Source organism: Solanum lycopersicum, chromosome 1, assembly GCF_036512215.1.
Source record: "Solanum lycopersicum chromosome 1, SLM_r2.1".
NCBI lineage: Eukaryota > Viridiplantae > Streptophyta > Magnoliopsida > Solanales > Solanaceae > Solanum > Solanum lycopersicum.
Genome location: NC_090800.1, coordinates 553,712 through 576,964, shown reverse-complemented (window position 1 = coordinate 576,964; position 23,253 = coordinate 553,712). Strand labels below are relative to the sequence as shown.

At 33.2% G+C, this 23,253-nt stretch overlaps 5 protein-coding genes across 7 annotated transcripts; 4 read left to right on the top strand and 1 right to left on the bottom strand.

Annotated features, from left to right (window-relative positions):
* Positions 1-3,342: 3,342 nt before the first annotated feature.
* LOC101257795 (SEC14 cytosolic factor-like) lies at positions 3,343-5,988 on the top strand. Its single transcript, NM_001368731.1, is given in 6 exon segments — positions 3,343-3,472; positions 3,925-4,180; positions 4,554-4,590; positions 4,719-4,836; positions 5,510-5,619; positions 5,704-5,988. Coding segments are annotated over 6 exon segments (597 nt in total). The 5' UTR covers positions 3,343-3,400; the 3' UTR covers positions 5,708-5,988.
* A 1,402-nt stretch (positions 5,989-7,390) lies between these two features.
* Positions 7,391-10,337, top strand: LOC101257203 (SEC14 cytosolic factor-like). The gene is made up of 6 exons (XM_004228692.5): positions 7,391-7,774; positions 8,130-8,385; positions 8,847-8,883; positions 9,067-9,184; positions 9,754-9,864; positions 9,969-10,337. Exons 1-6 carry the CDS (start codon positions 7,703-7,705, stop codon positions 10,095-10,097), a joined length of 723 nt encoding a protein of 240 aa, XP_004228740.1. The 5' UTR covers positions 7,391-7,702; the 3' UTR covers positions 10,098-10,337.
* Positions 10,338-11,312: 975 nt separating this feature from the next.
* On the top strand, positions 11,313-15,089 carry LOC101257498 (SEC14 cytosolic factor). 2 transcript variants are annotated; one of them, XM_004228693.5, is made up of 6 exons: positions 11,313-11,804; positions 12,105-12,360; positions 13,607-13,643; positions 13,959-14,076; positions 14,479-14,589; positions 14,701-15,089. In XM_004228693.5, exons 1-6 carry the CDS (start codon positions 11,733-11,735, stop codon positions 14,827-14,829), a joined length of 723 nt encoding a protein of 240 aa, XP_004228741.1. In that variant the 5' UTR covers positions 11,313-11,732; the 3' UTR covers positions 14,830-15,089. The 2 variants fall into 2 exon arrangements, 1 of the variants encoding a protein (XP_004228741.1); XR_011220216.1 differs by having other exon boundaries at positions 11,392-11,804; positions 13,959-14,377.
* Positions 15,090-15,907: 818 nt separating this feature from the next.
* On the bottom strand, positions 15,908-19,212 carry LOC101258093 (SEC14 cytosolic factor). Of its 2 annotated transcripts, XM_004228694.5 has the most exons (6): positions 19,074-19,212; positions 18,517-18,772; positions 17,904-17,940; positions 17,164-17,281; positions 16,379-16,489; positions 15,908-16,276 (listed from the first exon to the last, which is right to left on the bottom strand). In XM_004228694.5, the coding sequence occupies exons 1-6, from the start codon at positions 19,143-19,145 to the stop codon at positions 16,148-16,150; spliced, it is 723 nt and encodes a 240-aa protein (XP_004228742.1). In that variant the 5' UTR covers positions 19,146-19,212; the 3' UTR covers positions 15,908-16,147. The 2 variants fall into 2 exon arrangements, with proteins under 2 accessions (XP_004228742.1, XP_010316452.1); XM_010318150.3 differs by lacking the exon at positions 16,379-16,489.
* Positions 19,165-23,090, top strand: LOC101258686 (uncharacterized). The gene is made up of 7 exons (XM_004228696.5): positions 19,165-20,535; positions 21,526-21,612; positions 21,718-21,762; positions 21,868-21,963; positions 22,083-22,184; positions 22,544-22,698; positions 22,787-23,090. Exons 1-7 carry the CDS (start codon positions 19,957-19,959, stop codon positions 22,866-22,868), a joined length of 1,146 nt encoding a protein of 381 aa, XP_004228744.1. The 5' UTR covers positions 19,165-19,956; the 3' UTR covers positions 22,869-23,090.
* The last annotated feature ends 163 nt before the right edge of the window (positions 23,091-23,253 follow it).

The window sequence follows — 23,253 nt, the reverse complement described above, 5'->3', positions numbered from 1 at the left end:
TATCAAGGATTGAGATGAGAAAAACGAGATTGAACTAGATTAGACATATATCGAAGAATGAGTGTACCAATAAGAAGGTGTGAAGATATTAATTGTAACAAATTTTATTAGAGGTACAAATAAGTCGAGAGTACAAATGACACATCTTCAAAATAAGAAGGTATGAAAATCGAATATTTTAGTATGAATAGTAAATAATCGAATATTGTCAAATTTCATTGTGGAAGAAGTGAGGGATCAACTTCCTATTCTCATCTTCTCTTTATTTAGTAAATATTTGATTAGTACACACGTAGTATCTTATTCTTTAATTTTTCATTATTGCATGTTGCTTTATTTGCTTTATGTATCTTGATATTTATTAACGTTATTTTTTTTAATTCTGCTTTGGTTACGCTTTTGGAATTTCACTGCAATGTCAATTTTTTTTTAAAAAACTTGTTTTAGTTTGGTAAGTTTTTTTTGTTGAAATTGAAAAATTACAAAAGAAAGTAATTTTCAAAAAAAAAAATCCTTTTCAAATTAGGTTTCAATAAATAAGTTAGTATGTTAATATTTTAATTTTCTTAATCTAGAATTAATTAGTATGTTATTTTTTAAAAAAATAGAACACAAAAGTTAACAAGAACCAATTGTAATTCGACACCTAAAAGATTCATATTCTAAAATAATATCACTCACATTTTTCACATATTAGGGACCATAATATATTTCTTTGGTCCAAGGCACAATTCATACATATTGTTTTCAATCTACTTTTCTTGAGCATGCACATGGGATGTTCCCACTGACATCCATATCACTTTATAACAATTACAACGTACTTGGTGCACTTTCACTTATCAAATTTCTGCGATTCGGAATTTCCAAAATAAAATGACTGAAATTTTTCGTGGACGTCCAAATCATTCCGTGGAGAAAACGAGCGCATTTTAAATTTCAAATAAGCCTCAAAGCAGGTAAATACAGATTTTACAGATTTTCGTATGGTATAGTCTATAAAATATTTATGACCGTAATTACCAAAACAAAATGACTGAAATTTTTCGTGGATGTCTGTTATAACATTAGCAATATATCCAGTTTATCTTGTGGTTAAAACTTTCAATGTATCCACTCCGTCTTGCGGCGAAAGTTGGCGCCTTCTCAAGTTCGAACGATCCCAAAAGCAGGTAAACACAAATTTTATCAATTTTCGTGTGTTATAGTCCATGAAATTTTTGTTTCAAAAATCTCAAAACAAAATGGTAGAAATTTTTTGTGGACGTCCCTTAAGATGTTGGCAATGTATCCAGTTCGTCCCGCTAGGAAAACAGACGCATTTTCAAGTTAAAATGAGCATCCAAGTATCTAAACGCATATCTTGCCGATTTTTGTGTGCTATAGTCCATGAAATTTTTGTGACTCAAAATTTACGAAAATAAAATGGCCGAAATTTTTCGTGGACGTCCATTAAGACGTTGGCAATGTATGTGGACGCACAAGGAAAATGGGCGCATTTTCATGTTTAAACGAGACCAAAAGTAGGTACACATATTTTGCCGATCTTCATGTGCTATAATTCATGGAATTTTTGTGATCCGGTATTCTCAAATCAAAAAGCCCAAAAATTTTTGTGGACACTCGGTAAGACGTTGGCAGTATATCAAGTTCGTCTTGCGGGTTTTCAATTTCAAACAAGCCCCAAAGCAAGTTTACGCAGATTTTTTGTCATTTTTTGTGTGTTATAGTCCATGGTTTTTTTGTGATCTGAAATTGCCGAAACAAATGGCCAAAAATTTTCGTGGACGTCCTTTAAGACGTTGGCAATGTATCCAATTCGTCCTGCGGGGAAAAAGGGCGCATTATTGAATGTTCAAATAAGCCCCAAAGCAGGTAAAAACAGATTTTCGTGTGCTATAGTGTATGGTGTTTTTATTATCCGAAATTTCCAAAACAAAATGGTCGGAATTTCTCATGGACGTCCGTTAAGATGTTGACAATTTATCCAGTTTGTCTCGCGGGGAAAACAAGCGCATTTTCAAGTTCAAACGATCCCCAAAGCAAGTAAATGAAGATTTTGTTCATTTTTGTGTGCTATAGTCCATGGAATTTTTGTGATCGGGAATTCCCAAAATAAAATGACCAAAAATTTTCTTGCACGCCCTTAAGACGTTGGCAATGTATCCAGTTCATCCCGGGGAAAATGGGTGATTTTCAAGTTCATACGAGCACCAACGCAGGTAAACACATATTTTGTCAATTTTCATGTGCTATAGTCCATGGAATTGTTTTTATTCGGAATTTCGTAAACAAAATGGCCAAAATTTCTTATGGGCGTCCTTTAAGACGTTGACTATGTATCCAATTTGTCTTGCAGGGAAAATGAGCGCATTTTCAAGGTCACACCAGTCTCAAAGCAGGTAAAAGAAGATTTTGACGATTTTCGTGTTTTACAACACATGAAAATCCGTAAAATATGTCTTTACCTACTTTTGGCTTGTTTAAACTTGAAAATGCACCATTTTTCCTCGCGAGATGAATTGATTCCATTTCTAAGGTCTTAATGGATGTCCCAAAAAAATTTGGTCATATTTCGAATAAAAAAATACATGGACTATGTCACACGAAAATCGGTAAAATCTGTGTTTGCCTGCTTTGGGGCTCGTTTGAACTTGAAAATGCATCATTTTTTCCCACAGGATGAACTAGTTCCATTTCTAATATCTTAACAAACGTCCATCAAAATTTTTGGTCATTTTGTTTCGAGATTTCTGGATTAAAAAAATAAATGGGTTGTAGCCCACGAAAATCAGTAAAATTTCCTTTTACCTGCTTTGGAGCTCGTTTAAACTTTAAAATGCACCATTTTTTCTCACACTTAACAAATGTAGATAAAAACTTCCACGCTCTTCATTAATATAATTATTTATTGCCGCTAAAAGTAATCTAAATTCACACTTATAAGGAGGACCAGAAGCTAGTGACTAAAGAATAAATAAAAAATTAAGTGTAATAACTTCTGGAAGTTGGTCATTAATATTTTAGATCAATAAATTGACTTTGTAGGTTTGATTTATTTAAATATATAAAGCCTAAAAGCTACTACTAATATATTTTGTTCAATTTTAAAAATTACTAATGATATTAGTTAGTCAATAATAATAGCAATCAATTATTCTTTTAGAATATTGAAATAATATTGTTCATTCTTATAGACAAAATATTCACTAATATTAGTTCTCTTCCCTTCTATTCTACAACTTGGTCCATCGCTACATAGTTCGGCTATTGATTGCCATTTATTTGATTTGATTGACACTTTTTTAAGTTCCCTACTTTTATTTTATGTCTTTATTTGTCTTCTCTTTGCACAAAAATCATTCTTTGAATTTTGGAGGAAAAAAAAAGAAAACTAAAAATGGACACAAATCAAGAAATTGCATTGATACAAATGAGGAAATCAATTGAAAAGCTGGGATCTTCAATTGAAGTAAGAAAAAAAGACCCCCATTTTCCCTTTTTAGTGTAAAGTTTAAATCTTTATAATCATTTTTTTCAAAAATAAAAATAAAAATATCCCTTTTCTTCTAATAGTGTAAAGTTCAAATCTTTGTACTAATAATCAGTTCTTCTTTAGAAAAGAAAATGCATAATACAAGAACTTCTTGTTTAAGTCAACCTCAACTGATATCTATGTGCTTTAACTCTGATTTGCTATCTAGATACGATATAGAATTAAACAAATAGATAAATTTATTTTATGTGATGTCCTGCTGGATAATTTTTTGTCCTTTGTAGCTTTCTACGCGTATTATGTCACGTCATATAAATTTAACTGTTTAGTAAAAGTTTGAGGATATAAATGCTAATTTGAAATCAACTTAAAAAGAGCATATTTATGTATTATGTCTAAAGAAAATGCTCCATTTTTTGTTGTTGTAGAGTTACGGAGATAAGACATTGATGAGGTTCTTGATTGCAAGATCAATGAACCCAGAGAAAGCTGCTAAGATGTTTTGTCAGTGGAAAAAATGGAGGGCTGAGATGGTTCCACTTGGTTACATCACTGATTCTGAAGTTGCAGATGAAGCAGTAGCTGAAAAAGTTTATTTACAAGGATTGTCCAAGAATGGATATCCTGTTTCAATAATCAAACTTAGCAAACATTTTCCTTCCAAGTATCAAGTTCAACTCAAGAGTAAATTTTTTTTTCCCTTTTAGAGCAAATCTAAGATTCTTTTTTGTTTTTGTTTGTTTATTCACTATATTGCATTCTGATGTTTTTGAATAGTCCATGATTGTTCATCTTGTTTGTGTTTTTTTTATGAGATATATGCTGGTTGGTTCTCTCAATGATGGGTTTTATCTTTTATTGTCTTGCTAATGGGCCATTGGTCAAGTTTAATTAGACAATCTTGTGTGGTAAGGTCTGCGTACACTCTAACCTCTCTAGACTCCACTTTGTTGGATTTCAGTAGGTATGTTGATGTTGTCGTCTCTCCGTTTCTATAGGATGAAAATGATAACTCTCAACTATAGTGCTAGTATTGACACATTCACCTCTTATGCAGAATATGTGGTTCATCTACTAGACAAGACAATTGCAAGGTATCATTTTTATTCAACTATGTTTATGTACTTACCAACTCGTGGGTTCTTTGTCTATCGTGATATATCTTTTGTACTGACAATCATGGTTCTGTTTCTAACTTGGACCTCCTCTGTGCTCGTTTCAGTTCGTTCAATGGTAGAGAAATAGGGGATGAGAAACTTATTGGAATTCTTGATCTCCAGAATATTACCTATAGCAATGTTGATGTTCGTGGAATGATCACTGGTTTTCAGTTTTTACAGGTAATCCCCTTGTCTTTCTATAGTGCGCAAACCATTAGAAGTATAGAGACGCAGATAACCAGTGTTATGTAAAGATACATAATTCTTGTACCATGGACTCTCTTATCAGCTATAAGAAAGTTTAGAGAGTCGAGATTAACAGCTTAGTAGAAGAACTCACTATACTATGTATGTAGCTGCAGCTGGTATTGAACTCTCACATCTGAACTATAGTTCAGGCTTAGGTTTGCTTGCACTATGACCACAATATTGCTCGAAATCTTCAAACGTATTGTTAGGTGTGTGTCTGATCCTGCTAGAGCTATGTTTTTTTTGGAGGATCCGACATGGTTGCTGCAACATTTTTGGAGGTCTGAGCAACATAGCTATGAGGTGCCATTGATGTAACATATAGTTTCGATATGCTCCACTAACTTAAATTTTGGTCTAGATTGTTGCTCTTCTTAAGTTCTTGAATCTTGGTTTAGATAAATAAGGAGCAATCTATGTTGCTCGAACTTTCTAAAAATGATGTGGCACCCGTGGAAAACCCTCCACAAATGCACTCCGTTTGAATGATTTGACGCTGGTGCACACCCAATGACATTGGAATGCTAATACATATAGTTTAGTTCTTTATATTCCATGTGTTATATTGATTCTGCCAGCTACATTTCACAATTTCTTTCTACAGGCATACTACCCTGAGCGCTTAGCGACTTGTTACCTTTTACACATGCCACAATTCTTCGTCACCATATGGCGATTTGTTGTCGCTTCCTTGACAAAGCAACTCAACAGAAGGTACGTCAGTGTGCATAGAGTGATGTTATGTTTAACACAATGCACGTGTATAGTCTTCGTTTCTAATATCAAATTACTACACAGATGAGGATTGTCATGAGTGAAGAACAGAAGGAAGAGTTCATCCGAGAGGTCGGTGAAGACGTCTTACCGGAGGAGTATGGAGGGCGTGCTAAACTTGTACTTTTGCAGGATGTTGTTGTGAACTTCTAACACAAACACAAAGTAGAGAAATAATAGAAATGTGAAATAAGATGAAAAAGAATAGCTTCATAAAAATACTACTTTTACAAGATGGGGTGTGGCCCATACTGAGCATGGGCTCAACATGTTTAATTCATATTTAGAAATAAAAAAAAATTTACTTAATTACATAAACTTAATAACATAAATTTTACTAGTTTAGAAGTTAATTAATTATTAATCTTCTCGTGCTTGGATTTCTAATTATGTATATCTAAATATGAAATGTAACTGAAACTCTAATGATATATCATTTTCAGTAAGTATCATCGACGAAAAGCTAAACTGATCAGAAAGTAGTTTTGGTAATAAAAATGTGGGAGAGTAATTATTAGGCACAATAGAGAGTGGGTTGATTTTGAGTGAAAGAGTAAATTAGAGAGATAATTAAGTGGATACGGAAAAAGTATCACAGATTTACTGGTAGGTAAAAGAAAATATAAATGTTTTAAATAATTTGTACTTGGAAATGTATTCAATTGATAAATTTGATGGGTCATTTGGTGCGTGGTATAATAATTATAATAATTTTGAAATTAATTTTATGAAATATCTTATTTAAAGTATTATGTAATCTTGTGTTGGTAGAATTCATCTTACATAAAAGGTACCTTAGAAATATTATTATGCATCTCATTTCATATATCAAACCACTGAGTAAGAAAAAATTAGATTAATCCATTCAAACTCCTAATAATAGCACCAGCGATAGACATAAAGACGTAAAATAAATAAAGATTTTGAGTGTTAAAACTTCTTTTAAGTTGGTCATTAATATTTTAAATAAATAAACTGGCTTTTTAGGTAAGTGATTAATGAGGTTTGACTTATCTATGCCTATATCATAATCATAATTTGAAATTTCAATTTACAGTTTCTAGATAATTTGAAATTTGAAATAACAATTTCAAATCATATACCAAGAATCAGTTTAAAATCATGACATGTGCAAATATCTAATATTAATAATAACTCACTAGTAGCCCCTTAAAATTAGCATAATATTTATTTAGACACTTTAATTGGATGAAGTTCATCTCATGTAGAATCTCGTTATGTCATTAGACATAATATTCGATAATGTCTTTGCTACATATTAAAGGAGTCTTTTCATATTTTCATTAGCCAAACGAAAATTCATACTACAATAATAATAAGAACGATCTTAATATGAAATAAATAAGATTATTTTCATATTAGTCAATGAAAAGTAATAGTTAGATCAACTTTATTGCGTGTTTGAGTGTTGACCATATCAAGAAATTTTATCTCTAGAAATTAATGCATGTTGCGGATATTGAGATGAATGTGTGATCATTTCGATTGTCACGTAATTTTATTGTTGTTCTAGCTATTTTTACATTGTTTCATTTTTCAATCTCTCTTCATTGTCTTCATCTCCAAAATATCAAAATTGTTGCACTTGAGATGACAGTTTTTCAGAAACCGTTTTTCTACTTTCATGAAGCAATAGTAACGTCTGCATATATTTTAACCTTTGGAGATCTCATTTGTAAGATTTCAGTGAGTATGTTATTAGTGAGCATGTTATTGTTGACGGAATAATTCTAAACAAAATAAATAAAAGTGAAATAACATTAAAGAAATAATAAAGGAAATTCATGTCATATCCACATACACCACACTTCTTCTCTTGTATTCCATAAAAGCTTGGTCCCTTTCTACATGTTTTGGCCAAACAGTTTGGCCATTCATTGTCATTTATGAGACCTCAATTTCTACCAACGTTTTTCTTTGTGTATTTCTTTCCCAAAAACTTTCAACTTCACAGCAAAAACCATTCTTTTGAAGTTTGGGAGTGGGGAGAAGAAAACTGAAAATGGACAGAAATCAAGAAATTGCATTGGCTAAAATGAGGAAATCAGTTGAAAAGCTTGGATCTTCCACTGAAGTAAGAAAAAAAGACCCCCATTTTCCCCTTTTAGAGTAAAGTTCAAACAAATGATCCCCTTTTCCTCTTTTAGTATAAAGTTCAAATCTTTGTAGTAATAAAAGACACTTTTTTTCTCTTTTAGTGTAAAGTTCAAATCTTTGTAATGATAATCAGTTCTTTTTCAAAAAACAAATGATCCCCTTTGTCCTCTTGTAGTGTAAAGTTCAAATCTTTGTAGTGATAAAATGACACCCTTTTCCTCTTGTAGTGTAAAGTTCAAATCTTTGTAGTGATAAAATGACACCCTTTTCCTCTTCTAGTGTAAAGTTTAAATCTCTGTACTGATAATCAGTTTTTGTTGCTGTTGTTGTAGAGTTATGGAGAGAAGACATTGATGAGGTTCTTGATTGCAAGATCAATGAACCCAGAGAAAGCTGCTAAGATGTTTTGTCAGTGGAAAAAATGGAGGGCTGAAATGGTACCACTTGGGTACATACCTGATTCTGAAGTTGCAGATGAATCAGCAGCTGAAAAAGTATATTTACAAGGATTGTCCAAGAATGGATATCCTGTTGCTATAATCAAACTTAACAAGCATTTTGCTTCCAAGGATCAAGTTCAATTCAAGAGTAAATTCTTTTCTCTTATGAGTAAAAGCTTCTTCTTCTTCTTTTTAATTATTGGCTATATTGCATTATCATGTTTTTGAATAGTCCATGATTGTTCATCTGGTTGGTTCTCTCAATGATGGTTTTTTATCTTTTATTGTGGACAAGTTGTTAATTTAGATAATCTTGTAGTCCCTCCGTTTCAATTTGTTAATTTGGTTTTGATTTGATAGGGAGTTAAAAGATAGTAAAGAAGTTTGGTGGTCAATATATCAAAATGTTTTTCTAAATCTAGTGATTTTTAAAGATGTTGAAAAGCTGAAACTAAAAAGTTGCAAAAAGAAAAAAAGAAAAAGTAGAGAGACATTGACTAGTAAGGGGATTTCTTGAATAAATCCTTCTCAATTCTTCTTCTTTATGTAGGATGCTAATGATTACTCTTAACGGTTAAGTTAGTATTGACACATTTGCCTCTTATGCAGAATTTGTGGTTCATGCACTAGACAAAACAATTGCAAGGTACAATTTATCTGACGCAATAGATTTAATACTATATTATAATGTAACCTGGAAAATTTATGTTTCAGAGGTTTTGTGACATCGACTAGCAGTTCCTTATCTATTCCTCTCTCGAAATTATGTTTTATGTACTGAGAATCATGGTTTTGTGTATAACTTGGACCTCTTTTCTGCTTGTTTCAGTTCATTCAATGGTAGTGAAATAGGAAATGAGAAACTTATTGCAATTCTTGATCTCCAGAATATTACCTATAGCAATGTTGATACTCGTGGATTGATCACTGGTTTTCAGTTTTTACAGGTAATCTCCTTGCCTTTCAGAAAACCAGTTTTCACACGTAGTCCTTTCCCTTTCAAAAGTGCGCAAACCATTACTATAGAGAGACATTACCAGTGTTGTGAAAAGAAACACTATAAGATAGTTCAAAGAGTCGAGATTAGCAGCTTAGTAGAATAACTCACTAGACAAGCTTTGGTTTGCTTGCACTATGAGACAATGTTGCTCAGACTCTTCAAACTTACTGTCATGTATGTGTCTGATCTCCAAAAGTGACGCTTTTTTTGAAGGATCCGACATGGTTGTAGGAACATTTTTAGAGGTTCTGAACAACATAGTTGTAACGTAATAGTTTGGATATGCTCTACTAACTAATCTCTGAAAATTTTGGTCAAAATTGTTTCTCCTCTTAAGCTCTTGAATCTTGATTTAGACAAATTAGGACCAATCTCTGTTGCTCGGACTTTCTAAAACTGATGTGGCACTCGTGACAGACCCTCCAAAAATGCACTACATTTGAAAGATTAATGTTCATTTCTCTATAAATTATTTTGATGCTGCTAAGCTACATTTCACACAATTTCTTTGTACAGGCATACTACCCTGAGCGCTTAGCTACTTGTTACATTTTACACATGCCACAATTCTTTGTCACCGTATGGCGATTTATATGTCACTTCATTGATAAAGCAACTCAACAGAAGGTACGTCCGCGTTGTATAATTTTCCATCCGATGATGTAACACGTTTAACAAAAATGCATGTTTAAGTGTATAGTCTTTGTTTCTAATATCAAATCACTACACAGATGAGGATTATCATGAGTGAAGAACAGAAGCAAGAGTTCATCCGTGAGGTCGGCGAAGATGTCGTACCGACGGAGTATGGAGGGCGTGCTGAACTTGTACTTTTGCAGGATGTTGTTGTGAACTACTAACACAAAGTAGAGGAATAATAGAAATGTGAAATAAAATGTAAAAGAAGAGCTATATAGACATACTACTATTTATGTTACTAATACCAAATGGGTCATTTGGTCTGTGGCCCATACGGGCTCAACATAGGGGAACTACTTAATTATATAAACATAATAACACAGGTCTACTAGTTTAGGGTTAATTACTTGTCTTTTCATGAGTTTTTGATATTACAATTTAAGTCATATTTTTGGTACTGAGTTATATATTTATCGTGTCTTGATATACGTATCTCGTATATATGTTAAAGAGATATATTTAATTATGTGTATCTAAATATAAATGGTAATTGAAATGCATCAATTTAGTAGTAAACGTAGATGTCTATTATATTACTGATTTAAAAAGGAATGATAAAAAAAATCAATGTTAACATCATTTGAAATCTTTCGAGTGCACCTAATCAAATACATATTTTGACAAGGCATAATACATATATTGATTCTAAATTTCGTTTCAAATTTTAACTATATTACTGCTTTAAAAAGGAATGATAAAAAAAATCAATGTTAACATCATCTGAAATCTTTTAAGTGCACCTAATCAAATACATATTTTGACAAGGCGTAATACATATATTGGATTTTAAACTTGGTTTCAAATTTTAACTATGACTTCCAATTTTCATAATGAACAAACAGAGACTTTAACTATTCAACATTAAATAAATAAACACATGAGTCCTACATGACTAGGACACCACGTAGGACAAAAAATGACATGTAGAATGATATGTAGGACATGTGTGTCTATTTGTTCAACTTTATACAAGTTTAAGTGTCTACTTGTGCACATCTAAAATTGAAGGGCATAAATATAATTCGAAGTCAAGTTAAAGGGCAAATTTATGTATTATATTTTTTGACAACCGTCTCTCCTCCTTCACCCTCCTATGTTTTTCTTTAGTTAAATGAAATTTAAGCCCTACAAAAAAATGGTTATTCAAAAAAGATTAAAATAGTTAATTTTACTAACTCACATAAACATAATTTGGTTTATGTATTTGTCATTTGGTTTGCTCTGTGGTGTATCTACTATGTATCTAAGTTGTGCTAATGATGTATCTAAGAATTTTGAGTTATACATATTATATATAAAATGTATGTAAGCTCATGCATCTGTTGATTCTAGTATATATGTATATAATATATACTTTATGTATATGAAATCATGTATCTGTTGATTATTTCATATATTTGTTATCTTGTCTAGTTAATAACATAGTGAATTATTTTACATCTATATTTAGTTTAATGTCACAAAATCATCTACTAAATAAAATAAGTTTAATAATAACAATAATATTAAAAAAAAATAGTAAAGGAAAATTCATTAACAAACAAATCCAACTGTTATAGCCTCACCACTTCTTCTCTTCTACTCCATTACTTCATTGGTCTTCTCCCTCATGTTTTAGCCATTAATTTCTACTTCTTTGATTTGACACAATCTTTTGAGTTTTCTAACTTTTTCTATTTGTGTCTTTCTTCCCCAAACATTGAACTTTATACTTTATAGAGAAAAAAATCAGTCTGAAATTTTTCTTCTCATTCCACAAAAACCATTCTTTTTAAGTTGGGAAGAAAACCTGAAAAATGGACAGAAATCAAGAAATTGCATTGACCCAAATGAGGAAATCAGTTGAAAAGCTTGGATCTTCCACTGATGTAAGAAAAAAATGACCCCCTTTTGCCTCTTTTAGTGTAAAGTTCAAATCTTTGTACTGATAATCAGTTCTTTTACAATGAACCCCTTTTCCCTTTTTAGTGTAAAGTTCAAATCATTGAAGTGATTGCTCTTTTTTTGTGGGGGGGGGGGGGGAAAGTTGACCCCTTTTCCTCTTTTAGTATAAAGTTAAAATCTTTGTATTGATAGTTCTTGTTTTGAAAAAAAATGACCCCCTTTTCCTATGTTAGTGTAAAGTTCAAATCTTTGTACTGAAAATGAGTTTTTTGTTGTTGTTGTAGAGTTATGGAGAGAAGACATTAATGAGGTTCTTGATTGCAAGATCAATGGACCCAGAGAAAGCTGCAAAGATGTTTTGTCAGTGGAAAAAATGGAGGGCTGAGATGGTTCCACTTGGTTACATCTCTGATTCTGAAGTTGCAGATGAATTAGCAGCTGAAAAACTTTATTTGCAGGGATTGTCCAAGAGTGGACACCCTATTATGATAGTCAAAGTTAACAAGCATTTTCCTTCCAAAGATCAAGTTCAATTCAAGAGTAACTTCTTTTACCTTTGAGTAAAGTTTATTTTATGTTTTTATATCCTGCTGACTTTTGAGAGGTTAGAAGTGTTGATGTTTGGCCAAGTTTCTTAGAGAAAATAAGTGTTTTTGCGAAGTAGCATAATCTATAAACATCTTTGAAAAAGACACTTTCCAGAATAAGTTATTTTAGAAGTTGGCCAAATAGGCTTATACTCATAGATTGCATTATGATTTTCTTGGTTAGTCCATGGCTGTTTATCTTGTTTGTGTTTTTCTGATAAGAAATATTCTGGTTGGTTGCCTCAATGATGCCTTTTTATCTTTTATTATCCTGCTAATGGGCCATTGTACAACAGGTTCTTTATTTAAACAATATTGTAGTTAGTTGTTTCTTTCTTGGACTTGACTTCTTGTCGTTGGGCGATCAGCCGATCACTTGATACATGGATTTTGTTATAAATAGCTACTTTCATGGAGTTACCGTGAAATTTGCAACTCCATGAATAGTTAGTTTTCAAAGATATGATCGAAAAGTGGCCAGTGGACACTATCTCTAACCTTGATATCTGATAACTCCCAAAGGGAATCTCCAGCAGGAAAATAGTTTTCTTTCAAGCACTTAAAAATCACTAATCCTTGTGGCCAATAATATATTATTGAAAGGGATACCATGTGTAATGGTGATTGATTATGTTTATTTAATTATAAGTTGCTTTGTGTGGAGAAGCTGTGGGGATACACACTGCTAACTAATATCTAACCAGCTGTAATGTTTAAAATAAAACAAAACTGATCCATAATAGTTGATATCTGCAAGAAGAGGTGGCAAATGGACGGAATGGGTCAAACTTGAGTAGATTAATGCGCGTCAAATTAATACACGGGTCATGAGTCAAATAATGGGTTGTAGGCTAACCATACTCTAGGTGAACTTCCTACTTGGTGAAATAAAAGTAAAAAAGGGATATGCGGAACTCATAAATTCCGGGACATTCTTTTTTATTATTATTATGGAACATTGGCCAATGCATTTAAAGGGACAAACAGCAACGATCTAAAGTGTTTATCAAGTTGCAATCTGGTAAATGATTCATTTACCATATCTCGTTCTCTCACATGCACCCTAGCTACTCTGGTAATATAAATGATTTTTTTTGTGGTGACTGGTAAGAGGATTTCTTGAATAAATCCTTTTCAATTCTTCCTTCTGATTGCTCTTAATGATAAAGTTAGTATTGACACATTCACTTCTTATGCAGAATTTGTCATTCATCTACTAGACAAAACCATTGCAAGGTATCATTTTCATCCAACCACGTTGTTCTTTGACTATTTGGAACATTTACTTTGCTTTACGTGAATCAAAGTGTCTGTTTTGAGCAAGCGATTGATAGAAAGAGGAAATGAGAGGGGTTTATGCTGATATTTCTATCATTAATATTTGATGCAATAGATTTGACATTGTTGTATTATGTAACCTGGAAATTTTATATTTGGGAGGTTTTGTAACTTTGACTCGAGGGTTCAGCAGCTATTCCTCTCTTGGAATATGTTTTTCTACCGAAAATCATGGTTCTATTTCTAACTTAGACCTCTTTGTGATTGTTTCAGTTCATTCAAAGGTAGGGAAATAGGAAATGAGAAACTTATTGGAATTCTTGATCTCAAGAATATTACCTATAGCAATGTGGATACTCGTGGATTGATCACGGGTTTTCAGTTTTTACAGGTAACCCCTTTGCCTTTCTATAGTATGCAAACCGTTAGTACTGAGACACACATAAACAATGTTGTGAAAAGATACATGATTCTTGTACCATGGACAACGTTATACGTCTCTTGTGAGCTTAGTCTAACAGCTTAGTAGAACAACTCACTAAACTCTGTATGTAGCTAGTATTGAACTCTCACATTTGAGCTATAGTTAAGGGTTTAGTTTGCTTGCACTATGAGACGATGTTGCTCGGACTCTTCAAAAAAAATGCACTAGTTTTGGAGTATCTGATGCGCACCCGATGACATTTTGAAGAGTAAGCAATATACTGAACAAATTGTTGAAGGCTGCACATAAATGTTGATATGTTCTTTATACTAATGCTGCTAGCTTCATCTCATTCATTTCTTTCTACAGGCATACTACCCTGAGCGCTTAGCGACTTGTTACCTTTTACACATGCCACAATTCTTTGTCACCATATGGCGATTTGTTTGTCGCTTCCTTGAAAAGGCAACTCGAGATAAGGTACGCCTGTGTGCATAATATTCCATCTAGCGATTACAAAATGCACGATTTAAACAAATAGTCTTCCAGTCTATCAACTTCCAACTGTTTCTAATATCAAATACTACACAGATGAGGATTGTCACGAGTGAAGAAGAAAAGGAAGAGTTCATTCGAGAGGTCGGTGAAGACGTCTTACCGGAGGAGTATGGAGGGCGCGCTAAACTTGTACTTATGCAGGATGTTGCTGTCAACTACTAACACAAAGTAGAGGAATCTATAAATGTGAAACAAGATGAAAAAGAATAGCTTCATAGACTTACTATTTATGTTACTAAAAGTTTTACTTATTTAACCTTTTAAGTCATATACTAGATGGGCTATGGCCTACAGCGCACGGGCCCAATATATTTAATTTTGGTAAAATTATATAATTAGATTTACAATAGTTTCAATTTACTACGTATTTTATAACTAATGAAAAGTTAACTACTATATATTGAAGAAAATATTTACTACCAGATACTCAACAAGTGAGATTCGAATGTATCTCAAGTACATATAAATAAATGTTATGTTGTTTTAGTGGCGCATTTGTAGCGACGAATGTTGCCACTAAAACTTACTAATCACACTTAAATCATAGTTGACCTTTTAAGTTCATTACTGCCAAACAAACAAATAATAATGAAGTAAATTTAAAAGGCAAAAATGAGTTTTTCACTATAGGATAAAGCAATATAAATGTTGTTCTAAAACAATTCAGTCAAACATGATAAAATGAATTATTAAATTGCATTACATTATAATATTAAACTTATTTTTCTAGTATTTTAGAGCTAAATTTATGATGAAGACATTAGTGGCACCTAGGGAAGAGGGACCAAATTAAAAAATATATAGATATGATATGTGACCTTTGTTAAAATTCTCTTTTTTTTAAGTAACCAAATTCCAAAGCTACTATTTAAACATGTAATGTTTATTTACAAACATATAGTTTTAAAAGATTATCAGCTACTTTTATTCTGCTAACCTAAAAAAGTCCTACATTGAATATTTCTCTATATTTTCTGCTGGAATAAAAATGTCTTATAGGACTAAAAAAAAACTCATAGAATACCTTATTGTAAATTCAGCCAATCATTTGGAAAGAGTCAGGTTGAAGTATGGTTAGTTGAATATCACAGAAATATATTTGGATTTTTTTATGACTATAAGTTAAAAAGATGTAATTATTTTTAATAACATAAATAGTATGCATAATACATAAACAGACATTCGAAATTGATTTCAACTGAAGTGCAATGTAAGAATGCTTCAACTTACAAAATGAATATCTAAAACACTTCCAAAATTTATGTCACGTCAAGGTAGGGTGTCCATGAGACAGTGGGGACAAGTTGGAGTGTTTAGTTGCCAATTGAGACCAAGTTGAAATGTCTCTCAAAGTAGGAGTGCTTACTTGCCAGCTGAGCTCAAACGTGAGTGATATTTTATGTGTTATGAGTAATTAGTATGTCTAAGAAGGTATTCGTTTTCATCTTATTTCACATTTTTTTTGTTCTTCTACTTTGTGTTAGTAGTTCACAGTAACATTCTGCAGAAGTACAAGTTTAGCGCGCCCTCCATACTCCTCTGGTAAGACGTCTTCGCCAACCTCTCTGATGAACTCTTGCATTTGTTCTTCACTTGTAACAATCCTAACCTGTGTAGTGATTTTGATATTAGAAACGAAGACTATACATCTACACGTGCATTTTTGTTAAGCGTAACATGATCTGATGGGCTATTATGCACAGTGACGTACCTTCTCCTGAGTAGCTTTATCAAGGAAGCGACAAACAAATTTCCATACGGTGACAAAGAATTGTGGCATGTGTAAAAGGTAACAAGCAGCTAAGCGCTCAGGGTAGTACGCCTATAGAAAGAAACTGAATATTATATCAGCATTCCAATGAGGACTTCGATAATTTGTTCATGTTATATATTACTTCCCTATGTAGCCCGGACTCTTAAAATAGGTAACCGGGAGCATGTCAGGGTTAAATCCTTCAAAAACAAAACATTTTTGGAGGGTTTGCCACATGTGCCACATCATTTTTTGGAAGTCCGAGCAACACAAATTGCTCCTAATTTGTCTAAATCAAGATTCAAGAGCTTAAATGGAGCAACACTACTGACCAAAATATCCAAACTATTCGTTACATCATCTCATAGCTATGTTGCTTAGACCCTCCAAAAATGCTGCCACAACTATGTCGGATCCTCCAAAAGAGCATAGCTCTAGGAGGATCAGACACATACCCGACAATATGTTTCAAGAGTCTGAGAGATGTGTGTCATAGTTCAAGCAAATCAAGCCTTAACTATAGCTTAGATGTGAGAGTTCAATACCAGCTGCAGCTACATACATTATACATAGTCTAGTGACATCTTCTACTAAGCCGTTAATCTCAACTCTTTGAACTGTCTTATAGATGACAAGAGACGTATAACATTGTCCGTGGTACAAGAATCACGTATCTTCTCATAACTCTGGTTATGTGTCTCTATACTTATGGTTCGCATACTATGGAAAGGCAAAGGAGTTACCTGTAAAAACTGAAAACCAGTGATCAGTCCACGAAGATCAGCATTGTTATAGGTAATATGTTGGAGATCAACAACTCCAATAAGTTTCTCATTTCCTGTTTCTCTACCATTGAACGAACTGAAACAAGCACAAAGAAGTCAAGTTAGAAACTAAACCACGATTCTCAGCACAAAAAAACATATTTGGAGAGGGAAAATAAGAAACCGGTGACCAACCACGCACATATGAGGCCTCTATGATTTCCCAGATGAAGCCTACAGGCTAAATTTCCTACATTTAGATCCAAGGTGATAATTTAATGTTCTTAACCAAATGAAATTCTTCTCCGATGAGGATATGACCCTTAGGCCTAACTCAACCCTTATGGAGAATTGCTCAAGTTCAATAGTGCCTATAATATTACGACGTAACTAGTGTCTACTCTCTTCTATGTACTGTTCATCCTTCCAACCCTCTTGTTTAGATATCAGTATATCATAAGCAGTTTATCATTTCTTGGACAAGTAAGAGAAGAAAGTTTCTATCATTACTTGGTTCCTCATTGAGTAAGACAGATATCAGAGTGACCAAACAACAAAATGTAAAAGTAACATGTAAAAGGATCTACAATCCCAAATAAGCGCGCAGACACTATCTCCTGAGAGGTTTATCTAGTTTTGAGAAATGAGAATAGTAGGAAAATAACACCGAATAATTTTCCAATTGGTGAAAGAGCAACATGTTGACTGAAAAATTGTACCTTGCAATTGTTTTGTCTAGTAGATGAACCACAAATTCTGCATATAAGAGATGAATGTGTCAATACTAACTTTATCGTTAAGAGTAATCATTAGCATCCTACAGAAAGGCGAAGTAAGAATTGAGAAGGATTCGTTCAAGAAATGCCCTTACCAGTCACCACAAAAAGAATCCATCTACATTAGCAGAGATAAGGGTGCATATGAAAGAAAAAGATACCATGAAATGAATCATTTAACAGACTGCAACTTATGATATCGAATCTCAGAATATCATTTACCAACTTTGCGTTATTGTATATTTTCTACGTCTTTCTGTTTTTCCTATCAAATCGTCACGCTAGCTGTATGTATGGCCATTCATAAATAAATTCTATCACAACACATTAATCATTCGACTACAGAAACAGAAAGAACTTTGTTAAAGCACCAAAAAAAACCAACAATCTATAGTGTTTTATAGCTAGCTACTCAAAATAAGGCATCATTGAGGCAACCAACCAGAATATTGTTTATCAATAAAACACAAACAAGACTAACCAAGACACAAGAACAAAAAATGCAATGTAGTGATTAAAAAAAGAACTTTTACTCTAAAAGGGAAAAGAAATTTACTCTTGAATTGAACTTGATCCTTGGAAGGAAAATGTTTGTTACTTTTAACCATCACAACAGGGTGGCCATTCTTGGATAATCCCTGCAAATAAATTTTTTCAGCAGCTAATTCATCTGCAACTTCAGAATCAGTAATGTACCCAAGTGGGACCATTTCAGCCCTCCATTTTTTCCACTGACAAAACATCTTAGCAGCTTTCTCTGGGTTCATTGATCTTGCAATCAAGAACCTCATCAATGTCTTCTCTCCATAACTCTGAAACAACACAAAAACTGATTATCAGCACAAAGATTTGAACTTTACACTAAAATGGGAAAAGGGGACAATTTTTTTTTAAAAAAAGAATTGATTATTAGTACAAAGATTTGAACTTTTCACTAAAATGGGAAAAGGGGGTCAATTTTTTTTTAAAAAAGAATTGATTATCAATACAAAGATTTAAACTTTACACTAAAATGGGAAAAGGGGATCAATTTTTTTTAAAAAAGAATTGATTATCAGTACAAAGATTTGAACTTTACACTAAAAAGGGAAAAGGGGGTCAATTTTTTATTACTTCAGTAGAAGATCCAAGCTTTTCAACAGATTTTCTCATTTGTGTCAATGCAATTTCCTGATTTGTATCCATTCTTAGTTGTCTGCTTTTTCTTTTTCTTTGCCAATTCAAAAAGAATGGTTATTTTGAGGAGGAGATGACAAAAGGGTACAAAAGCTGATGATGAAGGAGTTGACCAAAGGGGAATAGTAAAAATGTTGACCTTTGATAAACTTAAACCATCAAAACAGTTAATTACCTGTTTTAAGAGACCATCTATTTAGGTTTGATTTAGTTCGATTTAAAATTTATTATCTTGACTTGTTACTAATTAATTTGTACATATTCTATAGTGTTATAGAACCATCAAGATTACGGTTTATCGATTTATCAGTTATTGATATTATTTTATTAATTTAACTATTGATATAATTGTTGAGATTTCGCGCACCATAATTACTTAGAAACAAAATGATTAACTAAATCAACCATATCCATAAAATGAAAGATTGTATCTTGCTTAAAAACAAATATTGATATTTTGTGGGATAAGGGAGAGTTTGAGACCATCAAAAATTAAAGTAGGAAAATAAATTTCTTCAAATTATTAACAATCGATAATATGATATTAAAAAATAAATTAAAACTATTATTGATTCAAGCCTTGTATCGACAATCTTTATCATTAATCCTTTGAGAAAAAGACTATTTTCGAAAGAAGCTCCATTAAAATATGAACAAAAGTGCAAATGCCCTTTGCTTACGTAATTAAGCCAATTTTAAAGTATTTTTTATTAATCTTTTAATAAAACCCTACCTAACTAATTACATTTTGCTTCTTTTTCAACTGACATTTCTTCAATCATTTTCCGCCGCCATTTTACCGCTGCTCCTCACCGGGAAAATGAACACTCCGGCACTTTCTCTCCGTCACAACCATTTCCTCAATGGCAGCTCCGCTCTGGTATCCGGCATTCGTCTACCACGCTCCTCCTCTTCCCCTTTCCGTGTCCGTATGTCTCTCCAGGAAAACGGTCCATCCGTCGCCGTCGTCGGTGTTACTGGCGCCGTCGGTCAAGAGTTTCTATCCGTTCTATCTGACCGTAACTTCCCGTACCGTTCTCTTAAACTCCTTGCTAGCAAAAGATCAGCTGGAAAATCGATGAAGTTTGAGGAACGAGATTATACTGTTGAAGAGCTCACTGAGGATAGTTTTGATGGTATAGATATTGCATTGTTTAGTGCTGGTGGTTCAATTAGTAAGAAATTTGGACCCTTGGCTGCTCAAAAGGGAACAATTGTAGTGGATAATAGCTCCGCTTTTCGGATGGATGAGAATGTGCCTCTTGTGATTCCAGAAGTGAATCCTGAAGCTATGGCACATGTCAAGCTTGGTTCTGGAAAGGGAGCTCTTATTGCGAATCCGAATTGCTCTACTATTATTTGCTTGATGGCTGTTACTCCTCTCCATCGTCGTGCTAAAGTGAGAGTTCGAATTTTTCGTGTTATTCCTAGTACATATAAGATATTAGAGAGTTCGAATTTTTCGTGATTCCTAGTACATATAAGTTATTAGAAGTTATCTATATGATACAATTTATGTGACGTAGTTTGATTAACAATGAGTCTTTTTTCCCGAACTGTGTTGACCTGTTTTTCCTTTGAGCTGAGGGTCTATTGGAATTGAGATCATACTAGGATTGTTGCTGTTGTAGTTTGAATAACAATGAGCTTGTGGTCTAAAATGTTACTGTATATAGCATCTGTGTGTTTTAAGATTTGTTTTTTATGATAAAATTTGGAGATTTTTTGGTATAAAGAACACTTAATTTGAGAATTAGATCATTTGTGTGCGTTTAGTTTGTTTAGAGATTTGTTTGGTCGTAGTGGCGTGGAGAATGTCTATTTGGAGTACGATTGGAGAATAAGATCTTTGATACCCTTTTGGTTTGCTTAGAGATTTGTATGCCAGCAGATAATATAAGGATCTTTAGGGTAATTTGAGGATTAGATTTTTCATGCCCTTTGGAGTATGATAGAACATGCAATGTGAGTGGTCGATAAAGTGGGAAGAGAATTCTAATGTATTAGGTTCAAATCCTAGCGGAGGTGAAAAAGGAAAACACTTGATGATTTCTTCCATCTATCTGGTGTTAGTTTTCAAAATAACTAAGATGGCATTGTTAGATAGGATTATAGGAATGGATGAGAATATTTACATTACCACACAATACTTCACTACTCTTTTTGTTCTTTCTGCTATAACATGAAACTTGAGTGAAAATCTTTTGGCAAGTGTATAAGCATTCAACATTGAAATTTTTTCCATTTTCATTGACATGTATTTATTTCACGTACACATCCGTCTCCATGGTAGTTGTGAAGACCTTCAGAAGTTTTGATCAACCATTAGTAGCTTAAGAACCAAGTCAGTTCACTTTTACTCATCCTGTGTAGATATGCACATTTCCAGGTCAAACGCATGGTTGTTAGTACATATCAGGCAGCTAGTGGTGCTGGTGCTGCTGCAATGGAAGAGCTAGTGCAGCAGACTCGTGAGGTCTTTACTGTGCTTCCTCTATTTTCCATGGTTTAATATATCTAGTGATATTAGGTTTTCTAATTATTACTCTCAATGAATTGACTTTTGTATGTTGCCTTTTAGGTCCTGGAGGGAAAAGAACCAACCTGCAATATCTTTAACCAGCAGGTCCCATCTTGTGATTTACCTCCTCAATGCTCACTTTGTTTCTTTGATAACAAATGAATGCAGATTGCAGTGTCATCTGATTGTTTTTTTTACAAAATTATGCAGTATGCTTTTAATCTTTTCTCACATAATGCACCTGTTCAACCCAATGGATATAATGAAGAGGAAATGAAGCTGGTCAAAGAAACAAGAAAAATATGGGTAAGTAAACTTGTTAAAACCTTGGTACTCAATGCTCATGCCTGATCCTAGAGACAGCAATAAAATAATTGGACAGCTATTGTAATAACTACTAACCCACCCATTCTGCTTGCTATCAGAGTGACAAGGATGTCAAGGTTACTGCAACATGTATACGTGTTCCTGTTATGCGTGCACATGCTGAAAGCGTGAATCTTCAATTTGAGAATCCCCTCGATGAGGTACTCTTTGCTTAACTTACAGCAAATCCCCTTTGTTATTTATCTTTCTGTCCTGACAAATGATTCCTTTGTTTTTTCATACAAAGTGATTCCTTTCTAACTTCAGTTTTTTTAAAGACATTGAACTTGTGTTTATTTTGTTCTGGAATGTGTAAAATGAATGAAACTTTAGCTCCGACATTGAAAAGTTCCACGATCCATTTAACCCATTTAGCTTCTAGCAAAAGCTTCATATGGATTCAATCAAATATGTTCTTTGTGGCTTTTCAAAAAAAAATCAAATACTAAGAGATGCTATTCTCTTACTTTCCCCTAACCTCCAATATAAATTGCTTTAAGCTTTTTTTCTAACTGTGCAGAATACTGCAAGGGATATTCTTAAAAATGCACCAGGTATAGTTGTAGTCGATGACCGTGCAAGTAATAGATTCCCAACCCCACTTGAAGTTTCCAATAAAGACGATGTTGCAGTTGGGAGAGTACGTCGTGATGTTTCTCAAGATGGAGATTATGGGTAAGAATTTGGTTTATATGCAAACGTTATCTCTAAATGCTTTACCTCCTTTCCAGGACCCCAGAGCTAATGACTTCTTTTTATATAGGCTGGACATCTTTGTTTGTGGTGATCAAATACGCAAAGGAGCCGCCCTTAATGCTATCCAGATTGCAGAAATGTTGTTGTAGATTTGCGATATAGCACCCTTAAAGGTTCTAATTTTGGCTCCAAATGTGAGAGACAGAGAATCTTAAAGGTAGTATTCCTTTAGCATTACATTTTGCTCAGCAAAACTTGGGAATCCTCATTTACGTTAGTTGAGTTCATTCTAGTTTGGAGAGAGATTTTACTTCAATTCAAACTCTTGTTTCTGTCAAACTTCTGTTATTTATAATAATATTGTTGGTTCAGCTGGTGTATCTTCCCATATTTTAATTTTACCATTAGATCCTTTGTCTGATGAGGATAGCATGTACATTGTTTTACTCTTACCTTCATATACTCATTTGTGAGAGTATACGGGATATGTTCGATTAGTTTGATAAACCCAAGAATTGTAACAAATAATAGATC